General features: G+C 38.0%; 1 protein-coding gene across 2 annotated transcripts in view; it reads right to left on the minus strand.

Annotated features, from left to right (window-relative positions):
• The window catches only part of LOC108230157 (cGMP-inhibited 3',5'-cyclic phosphodiesterase A), a 79,846-nt gene that overhangs the window by 32,804 nt on the left and 27,008 nt on the right, over positions 1–20,034 (minus strand). For both annotated transcript variants that reach the window (XM_017406134.3, XM_017406133.3), the window contains exon 2: positions 4,166–4,216. In XM_017406134.3, coding sequence (XP_017261623.1) covers positions 4,166–4,216 — 51 coding nt within the window. The remainder of the gene's footprint in view (positions 1–4,165; positions 4,217–20,034) is intronic.

Here is a 20,034-nt window from a genome sequence, read left to right on the forward strand (position 1 = left end):
GGTACACACACAGAGAGGTCGCATATTTGTAATATCTGAGATGGTCCATTTTATGCACTTATAGCCCCTTGGGTCCCTCATCTAAACATACAGTCCTCAAAGCTTCTAGAAGAAGACAGTATCTAAAACAAATTGTGCAATGCTGAGAATATAATGTTTCCCAGAGGGGAGCAAGAGACTGAACAAATGCGTCAAGGTTCTGCTGGAGAAAGAGATCCTCTAATCCTCTAATATCTTAATGAGGTAAGCAAAGATGGTAAGGATAAAAGATAAAGATGCAAACACTGAGGTACCCAGATCTAATCAACTCTATATATTTTGTATTACTTAATATGGTGGCATCCAATCCTGGTCCTCGAGGGCCTCTATCCTGCATATTTTAGATGTTTCCCTGCACTTCAGCAGGTCATCAAGTTCTGCAGAAGCCTGTTAATCACTCAGTCGTTCAAATCGGGTGTGCTAAAGCAGAGAAAAATCTAAAACATGAAGGATAGTGGCCTTCCAGGACCAAGATTGGACACCACTGACTTATGTTCCTTACTGATTGAAACAACCAGGAAGTATCTATAGGCAGCCATAAAGATAGCAGTTTAAATTTTCTAAATGCTAAGTGAAAGAGCTAATCAAAACTTATTTCACTTGCTTAAATAGAAAATTTTGTTTCCTTTTTGGCTCATGATCCAGATCTTGCGATCATAAGTGAATGCTGGAAAGTAGATGGACCAATAAATCGAAAGCTTTGTCTTTTGGCTTAGCTCCTTTACTTCCAAAACAAACCAGAACAACATCTTCATTACTGAAGATGAAGGCCCAATCTGTCTGTCCATCTCTTGCTACTTGGCATGGCACTCGGAGATGATTCTGACCCTAATCTCTTAACACGCACTGCTGTGAACATCTCCATAAATGATGAGGTAATGGCTTGAACACACTAACAGAACCCTATCATCTACAAAAAGAGAGAAGACCCTGACGTTCCCAAACTAGACATTCTCCTCTACTTGACTCTGCATTCAGATCCTGTCCATGAACAGGAGTGGAAGCAATGAGTGGCCATGGCAGAGTCTAACTCACACCAGAATCAAGCTACATAACAGGGCCTCCGTGAATCAATGTGATACAGACATATAAGTCAATCTGTTCATTGGCTTTCGCCATATTTCTTTACTCATGTGAGATTTTCAAACAAGATCAAGGAAACTTGATCAGCAAACGATGATCTGAGAAAATGTTTTGCACTGTTTGACCATACCACTTATCTAGTCATTCGTACCACTCAACCCCTTAAAACTTAGGAATGTGCTGGAAAGGAAACATGGGAATGTATTTAAAAATATTTGTGTCTTCAATAAAAATGCTCAGCATCACTGAAAAAGTTATCATGTGGTCTTCTTTTTCAGCAGCTGGATATTCAGCATTATGATTTAGCATGATTACATGTGTCCAGCTGAATTAACTGAAGACAAGTTTGGTGGTCAGTGGACTGGTGCTGTGTGAGTCACAGCAGTGGGACAGCACACAACTTCACTAAGATACTCCTATCGTCCTATCGCACTGCTTTAGCTACTGCAGCCAAAACTAAACAGAGTAGCACTAAACTTCCAAGCTCACAACCAACCCACACCACAACTGTGACCCCTTACATATTCTAAAACACTGAACCAGGTTCTCAGCTGCAGCTAGGGTAAAATTATTCCATATTTTCTTAAAACAAAGCTGGTGTTTTAGGTATGTTGTAGAATATCAAAACAAAAAAGCTAATTGCTTTGTAAAGATTTACTGGAAAAGGCTGAGGAAATTGACCCCTAACATGCAACTGCGTGAATTCAGTTTGGTTTTATTCACATATTTCAGCTTGTTTGAGTCCAACAAAAGTTGTTATCCAAGACAGGAAAAATACCGGTCATAAGTTGTTTCAAATCCTGCAAATTGACATGTGAAATGAAACCAAGTTGTTTGGTTATGCAAAAATTACGGTGAAAGTGCAAGCTTATTTGTCTTTCCTAAGTGCCTGAATTAAAGGGAACTGGACTCAACACAAACTGAGCACCGTGGTGTTTGCAGTCAAGCGCAGCGAGGCGTGCACAAACCTTTACATAGAGGAAACCAAGCAACCCCTTTACAAGCATCGTGGTACAACACACAATTCAACTGGATTCCAATGTCATCTATGTCTGCCTCATACTCTTCCACCCTTTCACTGATTTAGAATAACAGTCACAAAACCCAGGCCTACAAACATTCTTTTCTCCAATAATCTCTCTAGCCACATTCCAAAACCCACGAGTATTCAAGTTGAATACAAATATTTGAAGAGCTCTTTCCATACATAACCTTACTGTCAGTTCCTAAGCTGAAACATCCACCACAAGCTTTAGAAGGCGGAGGGAAAAAAGATGTGGTTTGGAAAATGAGCTTGCTAATGTGTGCATGTTGGCGAATATAACACAGAGGAGATCAATCAAGTGCTCTGGTCTCCCTCTTTCTTCCTCTGTGATTTGTGCACACTATGAGGCGCTGGGGCATAAAAAGTGTAGCCTGACCAACAGCCGGGTCCAAGACAGCAGAGTGGAGGGAAAACTGCCACAAGATGGAGAGAGATGCCAACATAAGCCAGGACTTCTTCCACATTTTGTCAATGTTTGGGCCACTACAGGATGAATGCGAAGCTCGTTTACAGACACAAAAAAGACTTGAATGACCAATGAATCTAAATGACAGTTTAGGCAATGCATCCATCAAAAATATGTGCCTGCCTACTAAATCCAAATAAGCCTTTGGCAATATTTTTAAAAAGCAATCAATTTTTAGAGAATTCTTTGGTTTAATATTACCTTACTACTGATTTGGAAAATATTTAAATACTTGACAAGTCTTTGCATTTAAAGGAAAATTTTGTGCAGTTTGTTTTCCAAGTTTCTTGCTGCACAGTTTTGGCCATTACTCCTAAATAAAGACAACTCTGCTGCATGCACTGGTTCCCAAACAAACTGCACACCGTCAGCACAGACACAGCATCCATTTATTCCTGAAGGATGTCCTCCTGATAGGAAAACATGCAGGACAGGATACATTCATACTCTTATGTGGCAATGCCAGTGCCAAGGGCATTGTTTATTCTTCATGTACTCTGGAGTCCTGCCCTGTAGCTCAGTGGCAGCTCAATACATCAATTTCCAAGCCCAGGCACATCCACAAATTCCCCTACCAACAAAAGATGGGGGAGGTTATCTCAAGGATGTGCCTGTATGTCCATCCTCTACAAGCTGTTTCCCCTGAGCCTTTCCAGTACATCTCTTGGCTTTAAATTGCTTACAGCACCTTAGAGGCAAACCACAAACCTCTTTAATTGAATTAATGCCACAACAAGGACTCTAGTATAGAGTGACAGCTCTCAACATGATGTTTAAGCACATGTAGAATAAGTAGGTGAACATATTGCACCTGCTGAAAGTTTTCTATTAGTGTTATTTTTAAAGTGTGTTAAGCAGAGCCATTGAGCTCAACTCAGGCACCTTCCTGTGTCTGTTGTTAGTCTTCTCTCCTTTTACTTAAAGGGATCGTTCAGATCTTTTGATATGAGGTTCTGTGAAAAGGTTGTGAACAATTAATATTTTGCCTGTCGTAAATGACTCTTGGAACAACCTCAGTTTGGAGAAAAAGACTTTAATTCTGACCGGGTTGATGAGCCAACAGCTTGTCTGACTGAGGCCAAAAGTGCTGCCATCGTAAAACAACTCCGATCTCAAAAACCTATAGAGGTTCATGCAAAGATTATTTTATAAACCACTATCAGTATCACATTTGACCATTATTCTGACAAAAGAGAAACAAAAGTCAAACATGGTTTTCTTGCTGAAAGGGCTACAACTTGCTGTTGCTGTCATGTAAAATTATATGTAAATAACTGCGATAAAATAGCATTTTAATGAACTGCTCTTGAATTTTTGAGACTGAAAATGTTTAAAGGTGGCAAAAATCTGCTTTGGAAATGGCATCCCTCTGAATAGCATATAGATTTCATTGCCTTCTGCCTGATATTCCATACTGATAGTGCTCTGACCACTGTCTACTGCAGGTAAGATACTGACAACTTGACAGAACACCACTTGAAAAAATCCCAGTTATCTTTTGGAAAGTTTCTATGTCTGAGGACAGTGCTAACCTGTGATCCTCGGAGGCCTCTCTTGTGGTCCCAATCTGAGCGGGAAAGAATCTGTGGGAAAACAAAGACAGAAACATGTTCAAACCACAGCCCTGCACATCCGGTTTCTGTTAGCGTTTTACAACAGGGGCCCTAATATAACACAGATAAACTACACTGTGACAAAAATAAGGATGAGCACTAATGGTTATGCAAAAAATAAAATAAAATAAAGCAAAGTAGAGGGTGTGGGGAGATGGAAATTCTCATTAGGCAAAAATAAGTTTTCTTTTTTTTCTAAACTTTCCATTAAGCACACGTATCTAATGCAATTTCACCGTCAGGTCTGGTTTACTTTAGCTCTTATTTACTGCCTTAGGGGCATGTGGAGGCTGGGGATTTTTTTTATTTTGCCTAATTACCAGCCACTGTGTCCTCCCACAGGCCTCATAAACCCATTTTCCACTTTCCTGGGATTCTACACACGCATGAGCGCAGTTCTGTCATTGATTTTTGGGTGAATATGATACTTAAGAGGTTAAGATGAAACTCTTCCACCTTTCTGTAAGTTTTCTCTGCACCATAATGAGGGGCTAACACAGCATGCTGGTAAATTGTTGCTTCAGACCAAGCTCAGTATAAAAACTAATTTGAAAATAATAATAGTAATTTACTGTGTCGGTGGAAACAGCTAAGTAGTGTCATACTGTGTGTGAAAACATTAGGTAAACAATTGCAATAGGCTTGACTATACAGCTGAATTGTGTTGTTGGTGTTTCCCCACAGTGCTTTGGTAAACCCCCCAAAGTATAAAAAAAAAGTTCTTGCCTGTTATATTTCAATATGACATCATTTAATTTTACTTAAATTCACTGACAAAAATCAGCAGCAAAATTGTCAACAGTTGTCAGTAAAAATGTTTATTGAACAGTAATAAAAATAATAAAATGAACAAAAATTATTAGACTGATTCACTATCTTGCTGCAAAACCACAAATATTAACAAACATTTAAATAATTCATTATGAACTGTCTCAAGCTGTCTGGTTTTAGTCTAATTCTTTCCAAACACTCCAAAGTTTCTTTTCCCAGCTGAGCTGCATCAACTTCCATCCAACAAAGGAGAGCAGAAAAGGAAAGCTCTCATGTGAAATAACCAAGCTGTTTACAAATTTGGGAGTCTGTCTACTCAACTGCACTATGGATATTTTTAAACTGATTCTTTTTTTTCTCTGTTCCCACATTCTAACAAAAACCCTGAAACATAAATGCCACCCCACTAGGTGGTGAGAACAACCACATCAACAACATAAAATATGAAAAAAAGAACTTTACTAAAGACCTTCCTCAAAAAAACTGCAGCTTGTTATTTTTCTTTCATATTCTTTAAAGTTTCCTCTCAGTCAATGACCATTTCAGGACCCAAAGTTTAATGGTGATGGGATCAGGATGAAGTCAGGCAGACATAAAAACAACAAAAATACACTGAAAACAGCTTCATTGTTGTTTGGTTTCTAGAACATATGGTCCTAGAAAACAATGGAAACAGGAATTGTGTTGCTACATCATTTCTTAAAACATTTGTAGTTTTGCTCCACACAAAGACAACATCAATTTTCAAAATCATTACTTTGGAAAGCATTTTTAAAGTTCTAATTTTTTTTTTTGACAGAAACATTTGCGTGTGAATGGGAGGTGCAAACACAGCAGAAAATCTGTCTTCTTTAAATTTAATTTTCAGTGTATTGTGGGTAGGACCTAAGTTGTAAAGAATGTGTCTATCATAGTAAGAAGTGAAGTTTATGGTAGTGTTGTCATAAAGAAAAAGAACATTTAAGAAAGTGTACTTTAAAATGTTGGGAGTTACAGCAGGTTTAAACTATGGAAATTTGTTTTTTGTAATTATTCAACACATTTTGATAAGTGAATGCACCTTTGTCACATTTAGTTGAGTATAACTGGTTTGTTGGCCTCGTTGTTTGTTGGACACCTTTTGTCCTTCGCCAAGGTTCTGCTCAATAATGCAGTACAAAATGTGGTGATCCCAACAGAAAGCAAACAACCTTATCCACGCCCTTCACAAAAAAAGAAAAAAGCTGTTGCATGAAAGCTTTTCCATAGCTTGACATTTAAAAAGAAAAACAAATGCTCTCATAATGCATTTACTTGTCTAAACGCAACAACTCTGTGCCTAGATGTTCTGCACATGAAAGCTCTCTCAAATGTGTCATCTCATGGTCTAAATAAAAATAAAGCATACTAGATGTAAAAATAGACATTAATTAGCAATCTGCAGCAGAAAAAATGCATGTATGAGATGTAAATCACTGTAAATAATAGTGCAGTCACTGTTGTTTGTCCTGTTCTTCGCTCATCTGATGACAGGTTTTTACTTTTACAGTATAAGAGCTGGCAGCGAGATCCTCTAGAGTTGCAGCAAAAGTCCTGCTCCATTAGGAGGCCCTGGTATCAGTGATGCACTCCAGGCGCGCGCGCGCACACAAGCAGCCTTTCAGTTTTCTGACAGTCTTATGTAACTCAACCTTTCATCTCCGCACTCTGAAAGACAGACCCAGACTATGCTGAAGTCGCAATGCACCCTTTCATGTGCCAAAAAAAAAAAAAAAACAATATCAAAGCTGAGCACAAAATTTGAGGAGCACAGATAGCCCCCCTACGAGGAGTGAAATTAGAGGCCACAGTGGTTTTCTATTAGAGTAGCTCTGTCAGTTTCTGTGGACATCTTTGTAGAAAAAGTACAATAAAAGGTTATACAGCATCTGTTTGTCACAGTTAATCTTCCACAAACTACGATAATTAAAAGAAATGTGACAAACAAAATGTTATGCTAAAGAAAGAGCAGAAGAGTCTTAATTCATACTTAAATCACATGACAGGTCACTGCCAATGTCATTCCTGAAGAGATAAACCCTCACATGACTGATTTCTTAGATCTCTGCAGGTTGTTCATGGAGGCCCTCCAGGCAGTACAACACAGATGAAGCAGTAAACCTTCCAAATGGATTTGCTTTTGTCCTGCAGCTCCAGTACACCTACTGGGAAAAACAACCTTATACATGTTATGCCCTTTGTTTCACCTTCTGCCTTGTTCATGATGGCGTTCCATAACTCAGACTACATCAGGTTTTCCAACTCATAGAGCGATATTCTTGATTTAAAGCTGACTGAAATGGGCCAAGAGAAAAAGAAGAAAATGTTGTTTACCTTTAAAATTGGAAGTACTGTATGTCTGTCACTGTTCCAGCTAAACAAAATAACGTGACACACTCGAAGAAAATGAAACATTTTAATGAGATTCTGTCAAAATATGAATAATTTGGGGGATTAACTTTGCTGCTATGGTTAACAAAAGCAACCAAAAACATGTTAGAAATAAATGAAGCCAAGTTCTAGTTAAAGGACTAGCATTTTTTTGAAAGAATGCATTTTGATTGTGGCCTTTCAGACTTTTAAACTAAGATCACCTCTATATATGGTAAAAAATGACAGAGATGCAGCTGTTTTGGTCAAAATCTGGAAAGAAACACTGTGCAGTCTCATTCAATATCATGAGATGTCATGCTCAGAGTAAGTGTAGTAAATGACTTGACTACCACACCCATTTTTAGCTCAGTATCTGTAAAACTGACTGAAATATAGCTGTTTTTGTGTTGGTTAAGCTTGCTTAGCTATAGCGGCTAAAAAGCTCCAAAGGTTAATCAGTTGTAGATGTACAGTACATCCATTGAATACTTTCTAAAGGTAATGTGACAATGTTTTAAACAAAGATCTAACGTGATCAGTGTGTGCACGGAGTATGAGTTGGGGCAAGTAGGGCGTGGGAGCTGTGGGGTCTCAGGACAAAGTTAACAGTTTAAAAACTAATACCCATAAAAATGTATATTTACTCAGAGCAACTTAAGGATGGTTTAGCCCCAAAATTAATTGTTAATCTTGTTCCTCATTTCATCAACACAGCCATTCTAAAAACGCTTTAGGGTCCATATTGAGAGGAGAATTATTATTTACAGATTTAATGTAGAGTTAAACATTTGCCTCAGTAACACAAATCTCAAGTCTGTGCCGACGTAGAGCAGCCCAGTTCTCTTGTCTTTATGTTCAAAAAGCTCTAAAATCCCCTGGCAGATCCAGTAAGTGAATAAAGAGGAGGTCTCTGAAAAAGAAATAGTACAGTAAGCTCATGTTTGTGACTGAGTGGCAGTCTCTTCAATCAAAACAGCAGGAACCAAGTAAAAGCTCCCAGAATTCCTCTCACTGAGAGTGTTAAGAGGGCAGCGGTGACAATGCCAACATGAAGTAATGTCCATCTGTGTGGCATGCTGCCATATCTGTGAGCTGCTGGACAAACACTAGCGTCAGAGCACAAACTATTAGAATATGAATGTTGTTTAACTTGCACCTGATCACTTCTCTCTGGTCGTGAAGAAGACAGCGAATAACCCCACAGATAAACCTGAGATATCATAATCAGTCAAAGTTTTATCAGCTTTTCATAAACCCCTGTATATATTTATTTCTGGTGGACCTCATTTACACAACATTTCTAGCCTTGTGCAATTATGTTAAGATGCGTCTTTAGTTGTATTTAGCCTGTTGGGGTTTTAGATTTATTGTGATCCAAAGTCAATGTTCATAAAGAACCCAGACAGTGACAAAAGGAGGCTGGAGGAGTTCGTCCCTGCTGCAGAGGAGAGGAGGAGAGAAAATGCCGTGTGCTCATGTTCGGGTGTGGTTCGGTTAATTAAGATGGTGCTGAAAAGCCACAGAATCAGTCAGCGTGGTTCCCACCGAGCTCGACCAAAGGTTTTTATGAATCTTCTCTCAGTCGACTTAAAGTTACAATGCTCTCGCCTACATCCTGCAAGGACATGGATTCTCCCGTTCGCCTTATTTCCAAGGTGCTCACACACTTACACATCCATTCATAATTAACACTGCCTCTCCTAAAGACTGTGGATCCTTTCCTCTTTTACCACTGCTTTGTTCTTTTATCTCTCCTCTCTGCAGTGATGAGTGCAGCGCTTCATTCAGTCATCCCTGCACTCACTTTCACTTCAGCCAGCAGAAAGTAGGTCAGCTTCCTCCAAGTCACAGAGGCCAGAGAAATGACTGAATAAAAAAGTCATCAAGGCTAAAATGTTTAACTTTTATTTATGGTACAACCACAGTAAGCATTCCTCTCCACAATGTGACAATAAGATGTAATCTTTTTTGGCACCTGCAGGTGGAGGTATTCTCATAATAAGTGTTTTCTTGCTGATTCCTCTTTTTTTGTAACTTCCTTCATTGTGTGTAAAGAATTGATGGTGAATGAGAGTATGCTGCAGATTTTGCATGTAGGTTAAAAGAGAACACACACAAAAATGATCAATATCTTTTGCAATATAGGGCAGGAAGCAAATCTTGTTGGATTGCCAAGTTTAAAAAAATGATATGTGGATATAAGTGCAGTAAAAAAAAAGTGTGCATGCCGAGTCAGCTTTCCCACTTTTGTTTTCCTGTTTATAGCATTTTGGACTATTTCGTCTCACTTTCAGCTATTTCAGACATTCAGGTATCACAGTGTTCAGCTCATTCTGAACATTGAGTTTTGACATTTGGTATTTGTAACTTTTATACTTTTTAATTTTTAAACTTTATTCACATTTTTCACCATAGAGCTGCATTGAGAGAAGCTTTGAGCGCTTTGAAATTTATTTCAATTTATTTCTTTCTACTACTGTTCTGCTGGTTTGAGCTTTGAGATATTTTTTTTTTAAATTGAGCTTACAGCTACTGTTTTGTTATTTTAAGCTTTCAGCTACTGTTCTGCTGGTTTTGTTTGGTGAATTTTAGCTTTTTTTCTGACTGTTTTATCTTTAACAATTTGGTTCCAGCAAAGTCAGCATTCACTGCATTTTCAAAGAAAATAATGCATTTTATCTAGTTAAAATTATTTTATGTCCATTCTTTATTTCGATACTATTATTTTGACTTGTATGCACTCAGCTTTATTATCTAGTAATGAACAATCATCCTCCTTTGAAAGTCCAACTCTCCTTAATGGACAGTATAGATGATAAGAGAGTGAAAACACATCTGACAGGTATGTTAACAGTAAATAATGAAAGTACGATGGTGTAGAAAAAAACAGAAGGTACAAACTTGGGACTCAAAGCCCAGACTTTTTCAGGTAAACCCATAAACCTCATATTGTCCTCTACAGGCGTGTACGGGCCATCGAAAGACACTTATAAATCCTCCCCTGCCTGCCAGCTGAGAAGAGAGTACGGAGAGTCATTTCTAATCAAGCTGGCTAATGTTTTACAGGTTTTACTGTGGGGGTCAGTAATTGTGAGCCATTTGCGTCATCACTAAAGGGAAGGGAACTATTAAGGTGGGCTGCCAAGGCCAGGGGAGGGGGCTGTGTGCTGGGAATGAGGAACACGCTTGTGTGTGTGTTCGAAGATTTCACATATACAGCTAAAAGCATCCCCAGCGTGGTACACTCTGGTTCTCACGCCTGTAAAACACACACTTAACCAACAATATCACACAGTGAATACGCTAGCAAGTACAAATATGATCCCCTGGCCTCCCACTAAAATCCTGGCTTCTTCTTACTCCTCGTCTACTCGTCACACGTTCAAGCAATTCTGATTTCTCTTGGATTTGTATATTTTATGCTTTCTGGGAGACACTAATCCCGATCCTAGAAAAGGGTGGTGTACAAATCTAAACCAGAGGTAAATATATCAGTCTCCCAGAGAGAAAGCATGTGCCACAGGGAGGCTGTGACCCAGAGAAAACCTCAGCGGGGGTACCCTATATTCTGATCTCAAAAATGATCAAACACAATATAAAGCTTTTGAACCAATAGTGGGATATATTATTAATTTTTTATCTATGTGAGTTGCATAGTTCTAAATTTATTTTTTTTTAAATTAATATTTATGGTAACACTATTTTTCCCTCGCTCCTTTCCTCCCAGCTCCTCATATTCAGAGGGGATCTGGCTCAGCAGACCTGGCAGCCCATCTCCAAACAGCATGCCAAAGCCATTAGTGTATAATGGTACAGTCAGCCTTACTGCTGAGACCTGGAGAGCTGTGAAGGGAACACAACACTCACTTATTTGTTTGTTTTACAAGCCTCTGCCCAGTTCAGGCTGAGAGGTGCCAGCGGGCTTTGTGTGGTTTAATTCCCGGTTAATCCAAACAGTACGCGGCGTATCACCGACGGTAGTTATTATCGGAGGCCACAGCACGCTTCTTCCAAAGAGTTATGCCAAAACAAATGAGCTTTGACACCTTAAATTATTTATTAAGCCTGAACTAATCTTTCTTCCTCTAAACCAAGCTAGTAATGTCACTCAGTGGTTGATTTGTCAACCCATAAGTGAAGGAAATGGAGTTTTGATCATAAAAGATGATTGCAGCTGCCATGAAGTCACAAACTGATTTACAGTTCGGAAGGCAGATTTTCTTTTGGCCGTTGCCATCTTGTAGATTGGATTTTTGGTGCAAGTTGTAATTAACAACCACAGGAAACAATATAAAATCCACTGGGTAGCAGTCACAGTACAGCATGCATGTCACTCAGACCACTCACGTCTGCATTTATGCACTTTAAGCCTGAACACAGTTTAAACGAACAACTTCAGTTCAAGTTGCTACGAATACTGAAAAATCTATATTTTAATTATTTAAAAAAAATAAACAAGTTTATTTTCACTGTCAAGATAAAGTTGTTGTTTTTTTTGTTTTTTTTTTACATGAAAACTTCAATAGGATTGTCTTCCTTTTGGAGCATCCATCCCCAATGGATGTTCAAAGAACAGCAGCTTTTAGCTCTACCATGATCTCTTACAGAAGTTTCTACCTGGTGTTTGACCAATTAGGTGTCAAGAACTCGTCAATATGTTTGCCTACATGCTGGATTTGTGATCTGCCTTTCGATATTTTACTATAAAGGCAAATTGTAACACCAGTAATTGTAATTGCCTGTGTGTCAGAGTGTGTGTTTATGTCTATTAGCAAAATATCTCATGAACCAGTGGGCAGATTTTATTGAAACTCAGAAAGTTATCATTGGATATACATCTACAAATGATTACCTTTAGAAGTCAACCAGATTCAAGATGAGTGCCCCAAGAAATCAGCTTTAGCAAGCACAAAAATGGCTATAGCTCAATCAATTTCACAAATATTGAGCTAAATTTTGGTGTGGTATGACTCCTAGCTACTATACTATAGTATTTAGGAGTCATCCCAAACACATACTTTAAGTACTAACAGATCACACAGCATCTTGAATATCATGTGTTATGGCTGATGTTGTTTTCAAGATATTACAAAAATAAAACTCTGCCATGAAGGGTAGTGGGTAATGTGACCTCCTTCAAGGAATTTAAATTAAGCAATGGAAAGTGTACAAAAAGAGGGTCTTGGACAACAACTTGATTTGGTGGTAAAGTTTCCGAGTAAAATGCTTTTTTATAAAGCTTTAGTTTAAAGGTTATATTTCTTCTGCAAGATCCAAAAATGTATAAACATTTAAATGATGCAGAAGTGGCCTTTTTATTACAACACCGGGAAACACACTGAGCTGAACAGCTGTATAGTTAATTTAGGCTAAATAATGAAGTTGTAGTTTTACTCTCTGAAATAACACAGACCTAGCTTGAGGGTCCAACTTCAGCTTTGCTGTAACAATCAGAGGCGGAGGGATAAGGTTCTCAGAACATAAGGTTCAGTCACAGACGGTGTTATGAAAGTAACATGGGAATTGGGAATTTGTGTATGAACGCTGGCTCCTGTGTCGGCATTATTTCATCTCTTATTAACTGATCTGACTCAGCGATGTGTGATTTTTTTTTTTAATTTCTTCAGTTGTTCAGAGAGAAAGAAACACACACACAGTCATGCACACATCGACAGCACTGTTTTAGCATTCACAATCCTATCAAGATTCCCACAGGACTCCAGTAAACAAACAGACAGCAATTGCCTGCTCAAGCATATAGTATTAAATCACAACCCTTTGTCGTTTATAAATCACCAACGTATAAACAGAAACATACTGTAAGCCTCAAATGAACAGCATGTGTATCTGTGTGAGGGCATAAATCTTTGCTTCCTCTTTCTGCAGGTGGAAGAATTTACATTGCAGAGCCTAATCCACCAGAAGAGGCGCGGGTCAATCCCAGGGGGAAACTCTCCAACATTTAATAGTAAAATGCTTAGTTTGTCCCTGAAACTCTCAAAGGGCTCTGGTTCCCCATGAGGACAGAAAGCATGTTTATGTAGGGACCAATGAGGGGACTGGGCCTGCGTGCTGCACTCTGGTGGGCTTCTTGCTAGCAAATCCATAGAGAATAGACCATCATGTTGATAGCCATTCTGAAAACCTGGATTAAAGCAAAAACAACAGGATAAGATATCGGAGATGCTGCTTGTCCTCAGGGAAAAAGAGCTGCAGGACGAGTGACAGAAAGCCAACTTTTCCACACCCCTACTGGGGCTTTACAGAAGCTTAGTAAGCAATAAACAACATATATTGCCTTGAAGCTTTCTGCCTGGTGCTTCTACACAAAATATGTTGTAATAACCTAAGCTAGTGTACTGAAGCAACAATATGTTGTCATGGTATCTTGCTGCAGGTGGCAGAGGTAAAACATGACGTATGGTTTAGAGTTGCATTCAAATCTGACAAGAGGTTTCTGAATAAAGCCCTCAAACTAACCGGTCACAGTCAAATGTTACAGGCACCATGTGCACTACTCTTAATGTTTTATAAAAATATTATTTATTTTATCCATTTATCAAAATAATAGTCATCCTAGAGACAAGTAGAAATTTCAAGAAAGATGTTGAAATATTCATGCCATGCCAGTAGGTGGCTAAAACATCAACAATAATGACATCAAAATGTAAAAAAAACAACCAAAAAAAAAAACAGGTAAATATTCTTCATAAACAATTGTATCTCATTTTCTTTCTTCTTGGACTTTCTTTACAATTCTCTCTCAGTTATTAACAATTTCAGGCCATGGTAAGAAAAAATGGCATCAAGATCAGGATATAGTGAGACAAATGCAGGAAAAAAACTGGAAAAGGGACCCATTCTTGTTTTAGTTTTTATGATACAAAGTGATGCAAAAGGAATTAGGGTCCAGGAAGTGGACACACAACATTTTGCATAGAAATAGCTCTATCTGCAGTTATTTAAACAATTTCTCTTTTCGACACAGAGGAAACTTGCCTCCTGGCATTTATTTGCCACTCTGGAGATGCTACAATGGTTATTATTATTATATTTTATTCCCATAACCATAGAAGCCATACATTTACACACTGAAACTATAAAAGTAAAACAGTCAAGTACAATAATCCAATGTATCCTATTTTAGCTTTTTTTTCTTCCTGTTCTGCTTACAAACTAAATAATTGTTACTGAACTATAATAAAAAGAAAATACCAGCCCAGTCCATTGTTGATATGTGTTAAGATGTATTTTATTCATGTGTATATTTGATGTTTCATATTTATATTTTAAAGTGCTGTCTGTTGAATGTTTTCTAATTACCATAATAAAGGGCAAAAGCCAAACCACTTCAAAGTGTTTAGAGTTTGATCGCCATAAAATGTTTCGCCACCTTTTCGCCAACTCCTGTTGTTTAGCTTTTGATGCCTCACGGGTAGTAAAAGGCTGGTTTACGATAGCTTTTTGAACTGCTGTATCTAAATCAAGATTAAAGAGAACTATGATGCTGAACAAAGGAGCAATGAACAGCAGAGTCAGGTAAAACTTCCCTGTTGTTCAGTACATTATCAATCAGTCCTACATTTTCTGTCACAGAGCCTACAGGTTGTGTTGGGACTGACTTCAGCTCCTTCACATGAATGAGGTCAGTCACTGCATGTAACTCTCAAGCTTAGCTTCTGCTGCAAAGCAGCATGTCATCCAGTGAAGCGCTGTGCTGGTCATTCACAAAGCTGCAGACATACGTTCAGCATGCTTGTTCATTTAAAACTAGGGTTGTGCATCTTTGGTTGGTGAACAATATGATATGTTTTTTAGACACACTGCCAATGATCTGTTTGTTACATTAAAGATGCACAGGCAGCCAAAGGATACGACACAATACAAATGGCCCCTCAATTAATTCAATGTATGTTTGATTCATCACAATGCACTTTGAAGAAAAAGAAAGCAAAGCAACAAAATGATCCAACGTAATGAGAAAAATTATTCATGAACACACTTTCATAACACCTGTATGGAAAAGTGTAATATTTTAAAAAGCTGCCAGGTAGCAAATGTGCTCTTGAAGTAGCTCATCAGATAATAAGACACTGTTCTTTACATAATATGAACAATAAAAACTAAAGGATCTGTTGCCGGTAAAAATGTTAACTCTTTCAGACATGTTGCCTTAAATAAGCACAAGTCTCTGTCATGACAGTAAAATAGCTTAGCTGCGGTGAAAATTTCAAGAGAAAGATGACAATAACTTTAAAAAATCACTTCAGAACACTTTGTGGCAAATCCTAATACTTCACATACAACTACAGATTGATCAGTCACTTTCAGAGTACACCAAATTCACCCCACATGCTTTACTTTAAGGCCTTTTTCTGGAATATCAGTTGATCCATATAGGATGCAGTTCTCTTAAATACTAGGAGAAATTTAGAATAATCTCTCCATTACAAAACATGTTCAAAAATAATGGCAACAGAACCAGAATGAGGAGAGACAGACGCAGAAAACAATGTTAAAAACGGCTCCATTTTAGCTTGAAGTTAGTTTGAAGTTTTTAAGACACAAAGGGATGGCAAAGATGCGCAATGATCATCATTTCTGAAAACTTCTGTATATTGATTCCATAGGTAGCCACTGAAAACTGATTTTTTAAAGATCTCCTCTGTAGAAAGCCATTTCAAAATTTTTTCACCAAAAACCTCCATCTGGATGTGGACGAAGAGGCGCAAATGCAGCAGAAAATCTCCAGTTTTAAAAATACCCGGTGTAATGTGGACGAGGCCTTATTTCCCCTGTTCCGGAAAACTACAAGTGTAAGGTGCATTCAGTGACATGAAAAGAGCCGTGCCCTGAAATAAGATTGAGGAGCTCAAAACATCAACAAATAAAGGAAAATAAAGAGGGGTGAGTTCAGGAACAGCAATTCTACAGCTCCTGATAGCATCTTATCAGTCTTAACTTGGTGTTTTGTTTGTTTGATTTTTGTTCAGATAACTGTCTGTTTATTTAACAGCATAACATTTTTTTGTGAACGGATTGTTTAGAGAATCTGTACACATGTCTGCGTGAATACAGATGTGTAAAAGCGTGCATGCATGCATGTGAGCTCAGCATCAGCATAAAGGCTGACCGCAAGCTACAAAAATATTGGTTCACAAAAAAAAAAAAGTTTCAACATGGAAGGAATGCTAGCAAAAACACACAAAGCATTTGTGTCTTTTTTCACACTCAACAACACAGAGAAAAACGTTCCTGAAAGGGATCTTTAAGGAAACTAAATCTTCTGGATCCGAACTGCATGGGCCTCTTGCAACACCGGGCCTAATGGCTGCTTGTGTTTACATAGCCATGTGACTGAAGCTGCGATACGACCGCTGACGTCAGCTCACATTCCTCGCATTCATCAAACTCAGTTCTCACTGATATTGTCTCAGACACTCTGAGACAGAGGGAGCAAAGATCACACATTATAAAAAGCGGCCATAATTCACTGGGCCTGTGTTTGCTATATTTATCTTATCCCGATAAAATAAATAAACTCTGCTTTGCCATCTGTTTTTATAAACAGTTAAGCACTCATGAACAGACATTGCCTGAAATAGTTCTCCTGTTCCAGTTAAAACATGGAATCCATGAATAATTGCAAAACTGCTGTCAAGAGAAGGATACATAGAGCAAACAACATGCATAAATATGAAATTCTGAAATTCTGACAATGGAGATACTGGAGTAATGCGAGTTGGAGATGAATCTTTTAAATCTGGCCTCCAGTCCTGAATGAAATTATCACCTACAGTTTTAAAAAAAAGAACAATCTTCATGTGTTGGAAATTGTCTAATGTGATAAACTTTTAGGAACAGTTAATAATAATAACAATAATTTAAAAAAAAAACACATTTAGACTTATCGAAGCACTGACGTCTTCATGTATAAACAAGGGTCTAAGAAACAAGTCAAGAATCATATCACAATTCTACAGCTCTGAACATAAACATCATTGTAGTTATTAGATTAAAAGGTCTTATCAAGAATACTTTTTGGACGATTCACAGCTTTAAAAGGCAACATTAGCTGCTGGTTCTGTGAAACCTTCCGCCCTAATGCCAGTAACTCACTTGGCTGCAAACTGTTGGAGACTAGTTGGTGATTCAAAATTACGAGAACAGAGGTGAACTTTCAGCTGCAGTCTCCCTGAATAATGAGTGTTTGTGACCAGAGAGCAGTAAATTTTTGAAAATCATGGTCTATTTTGGTGTCTACAGCTTTCAGAACTGTATTCCAGGCTGTGCACGTTATTCTATTGCCCACCTCAGCTCACCTTTTACCCACCTCAGCTTGCTTTGTACCCACTTTGGCATCTGCACTAACATTTATACTTTAATCTACTGGAGTACACTTTAGAAATGGAGATATGTGGATTAAAACCAGTTTTTTTTTTGTTGTTATTTTTAGTATTATTTAATCTCAGCATGGTTAGACCTGGACATTTGGAGCTGTGGCCTCAGATCATTTATTAATAACCCCATATTAAAGACAGAAGAAATTTAATTCAGTTTCATTCAAATCAGGCATTAAGCTCCTAAAATAGTTCATAATTTGGCCTCCAAACAAAGCCAGGGAATGTTGTGCTTTCTCTACAAGCAGGATCTGCTTCGATACACCTGCATTGAGAGTCTTTGGCTCGTGTGTATTTACACAGCGACTGCAGGAGCTGGAGAAAATAAACAAAATGTTATTTTATGTGGTGTGAGTGCACCCCCGGACATCTAAGATCATCATCACAAACCTGGTATTGCTCAATCGGCTACGGTAAAATACCACTACTCCTCTCATTTCTCATCCAGTGAGGCATTCAGGCGAGCCCCGAGCAGTATCAAGCGCTCAGCTAAGCTCTCACTAAATCACTGTATGGCCACTACTGCGCTGTAGAACCTTTCTTGTCACTTTTAAGGTTAATAGATGTTTTCCTCTTAACTTTTCATAATAACAAGTTTGCTACTTTGCTGTTTAATGTTTCTCTTCAAGGTTGTTAGAAATAAGGAACATCCTGCCAGCATCCACTGATGAGAACCGTAGAAACTGATTGAAGCTTTTAATATCACACGACACACAAAGAGATGGTCGGATGTCTCTGGTGGATACATCATGGGAATAGCTTTTATTTGAGCAGCTGCTGGCTGACACAAATGTGGGAAGTGGTCAACCTCTCATCTTCGGTTAGTTGAAACTGTCTGCTTCAATAACTTAGCTGCAGCAAGCAGAACTACATATTTAGGCTTTGATTTTCTGTTCAGTCATGACACCAACGCTAAAGGCTGAAATTAAGAACTGCGGCATTTAAACCAGATCCTGGTTAGCTGTTTTTGTAAAGCAAAAATGTGTTTGTGTGTGTGTGTAAAGGTTTGATTAATGAAAGCAAGATTTTAAACAATTTCTCAGATTATAAAATTTTAGAATACATATCAGTAAACAAAGCAAACGTGGCTTTTAATTTTGCAAAAAGGGGGTTTTAAGCTTCATTGCAGGTGATTCCTGCCTAATTATACAAAAGTTAATCAACAATAAAGAAAACAAAAGTTCCTAATTGGAGCCTGTTTTGACTTGGAGCCAGTTTTGAGCCAGCATCATTATTCACATTAACGATCACATGAACGAAAGCTGCTTTTGAAAATACAGAATAATAAAACTAGCATTCCTCAAAGGACTGCATATCACCAGCTGTCCTGCGTGCTGAAAATTTTTATCAAAGATCTTACACAATCTGTGGAAAAAAAAAGCTACTGAATCACTTAATGATTAGCAGAAAACAGGTATTTTTAGCTTCTTCAAACCTATTTTAAAATTATTTCAAAATGATTGCAATTAGGTTTGTTCGTTAATTATTGTACTGGGAACACAAAGTCTGTTTTCAAGAGATAATGGGTTTTTACATTGTCTCAATAAAATAGAGAAATATTTATCCAAATCAGAACTTAAATTAACTTCCTAATAAGAGAAACAAAAGATTTTGTGTAAACCTAATAAAATAAGTAAGATAACAGCATTGGAGTAAAGACTGTTGTAGCAGTAAATAAGTTAGGAAAATGCCTCTTTTATTAATTTGTTTAAAAAGCTTTAGGGCATTTGGTCAAATAGTTAAATTTACATGATAAAATACTTCTCCTTTTTTATTTTACAGTATCTTGCAATGCTCACTGGTTACAACTAATTTGATTCAATCATTTTGATGCCCAGCTTCTGTTTCATGGTCCACATTTGTCTGTTTTCTTTGTCCTGCTTTCTGCTTTTCATATTTCAGTTTTTTTCCCTGCATGTGGCAGATAGCATCCACCAGCACGAATGCTCCTGTGTTTCTTGTTTTCCTCTTGTACTGAGTATTCCCATGTAAAGTTTTGTTCCTGGTACTTTGTTTTGTTTTATTTGAAAGGAGCTCATTTGCTGCTCATCTTTGTGCGTTCCTCTTGACTCTGCATTTAAGTCCAGCTTTACTCTGCCCCCGTCTGGCCCTGACACATTGCTCCCAGGCATCATTTACCTTTCATTTACCATGTTTTGGTTTCTGCAGCTAAACCCGTGATTTTGTGTGGAATATTTCTTTTACAGCTTTTACAGTTGAGCTGGC

Source organism: Kryptolebias marmoratus, linkage group LG11 (genome assembly GCF_001649575.2).
Source record: "Kryptolebias marmoratus isolate JLee-2015 linkage group LG11, ASM164957v2, whole genome shotgun sequence".
Classification (NCBI taxonomy): domain Eukaryota; kingdom Metazoa; phylum Chordata; class Actinopteri; order Cyprinodontiformes; family Rivulidae; genus Kryptolebias; species Kryptolebias marmoratus.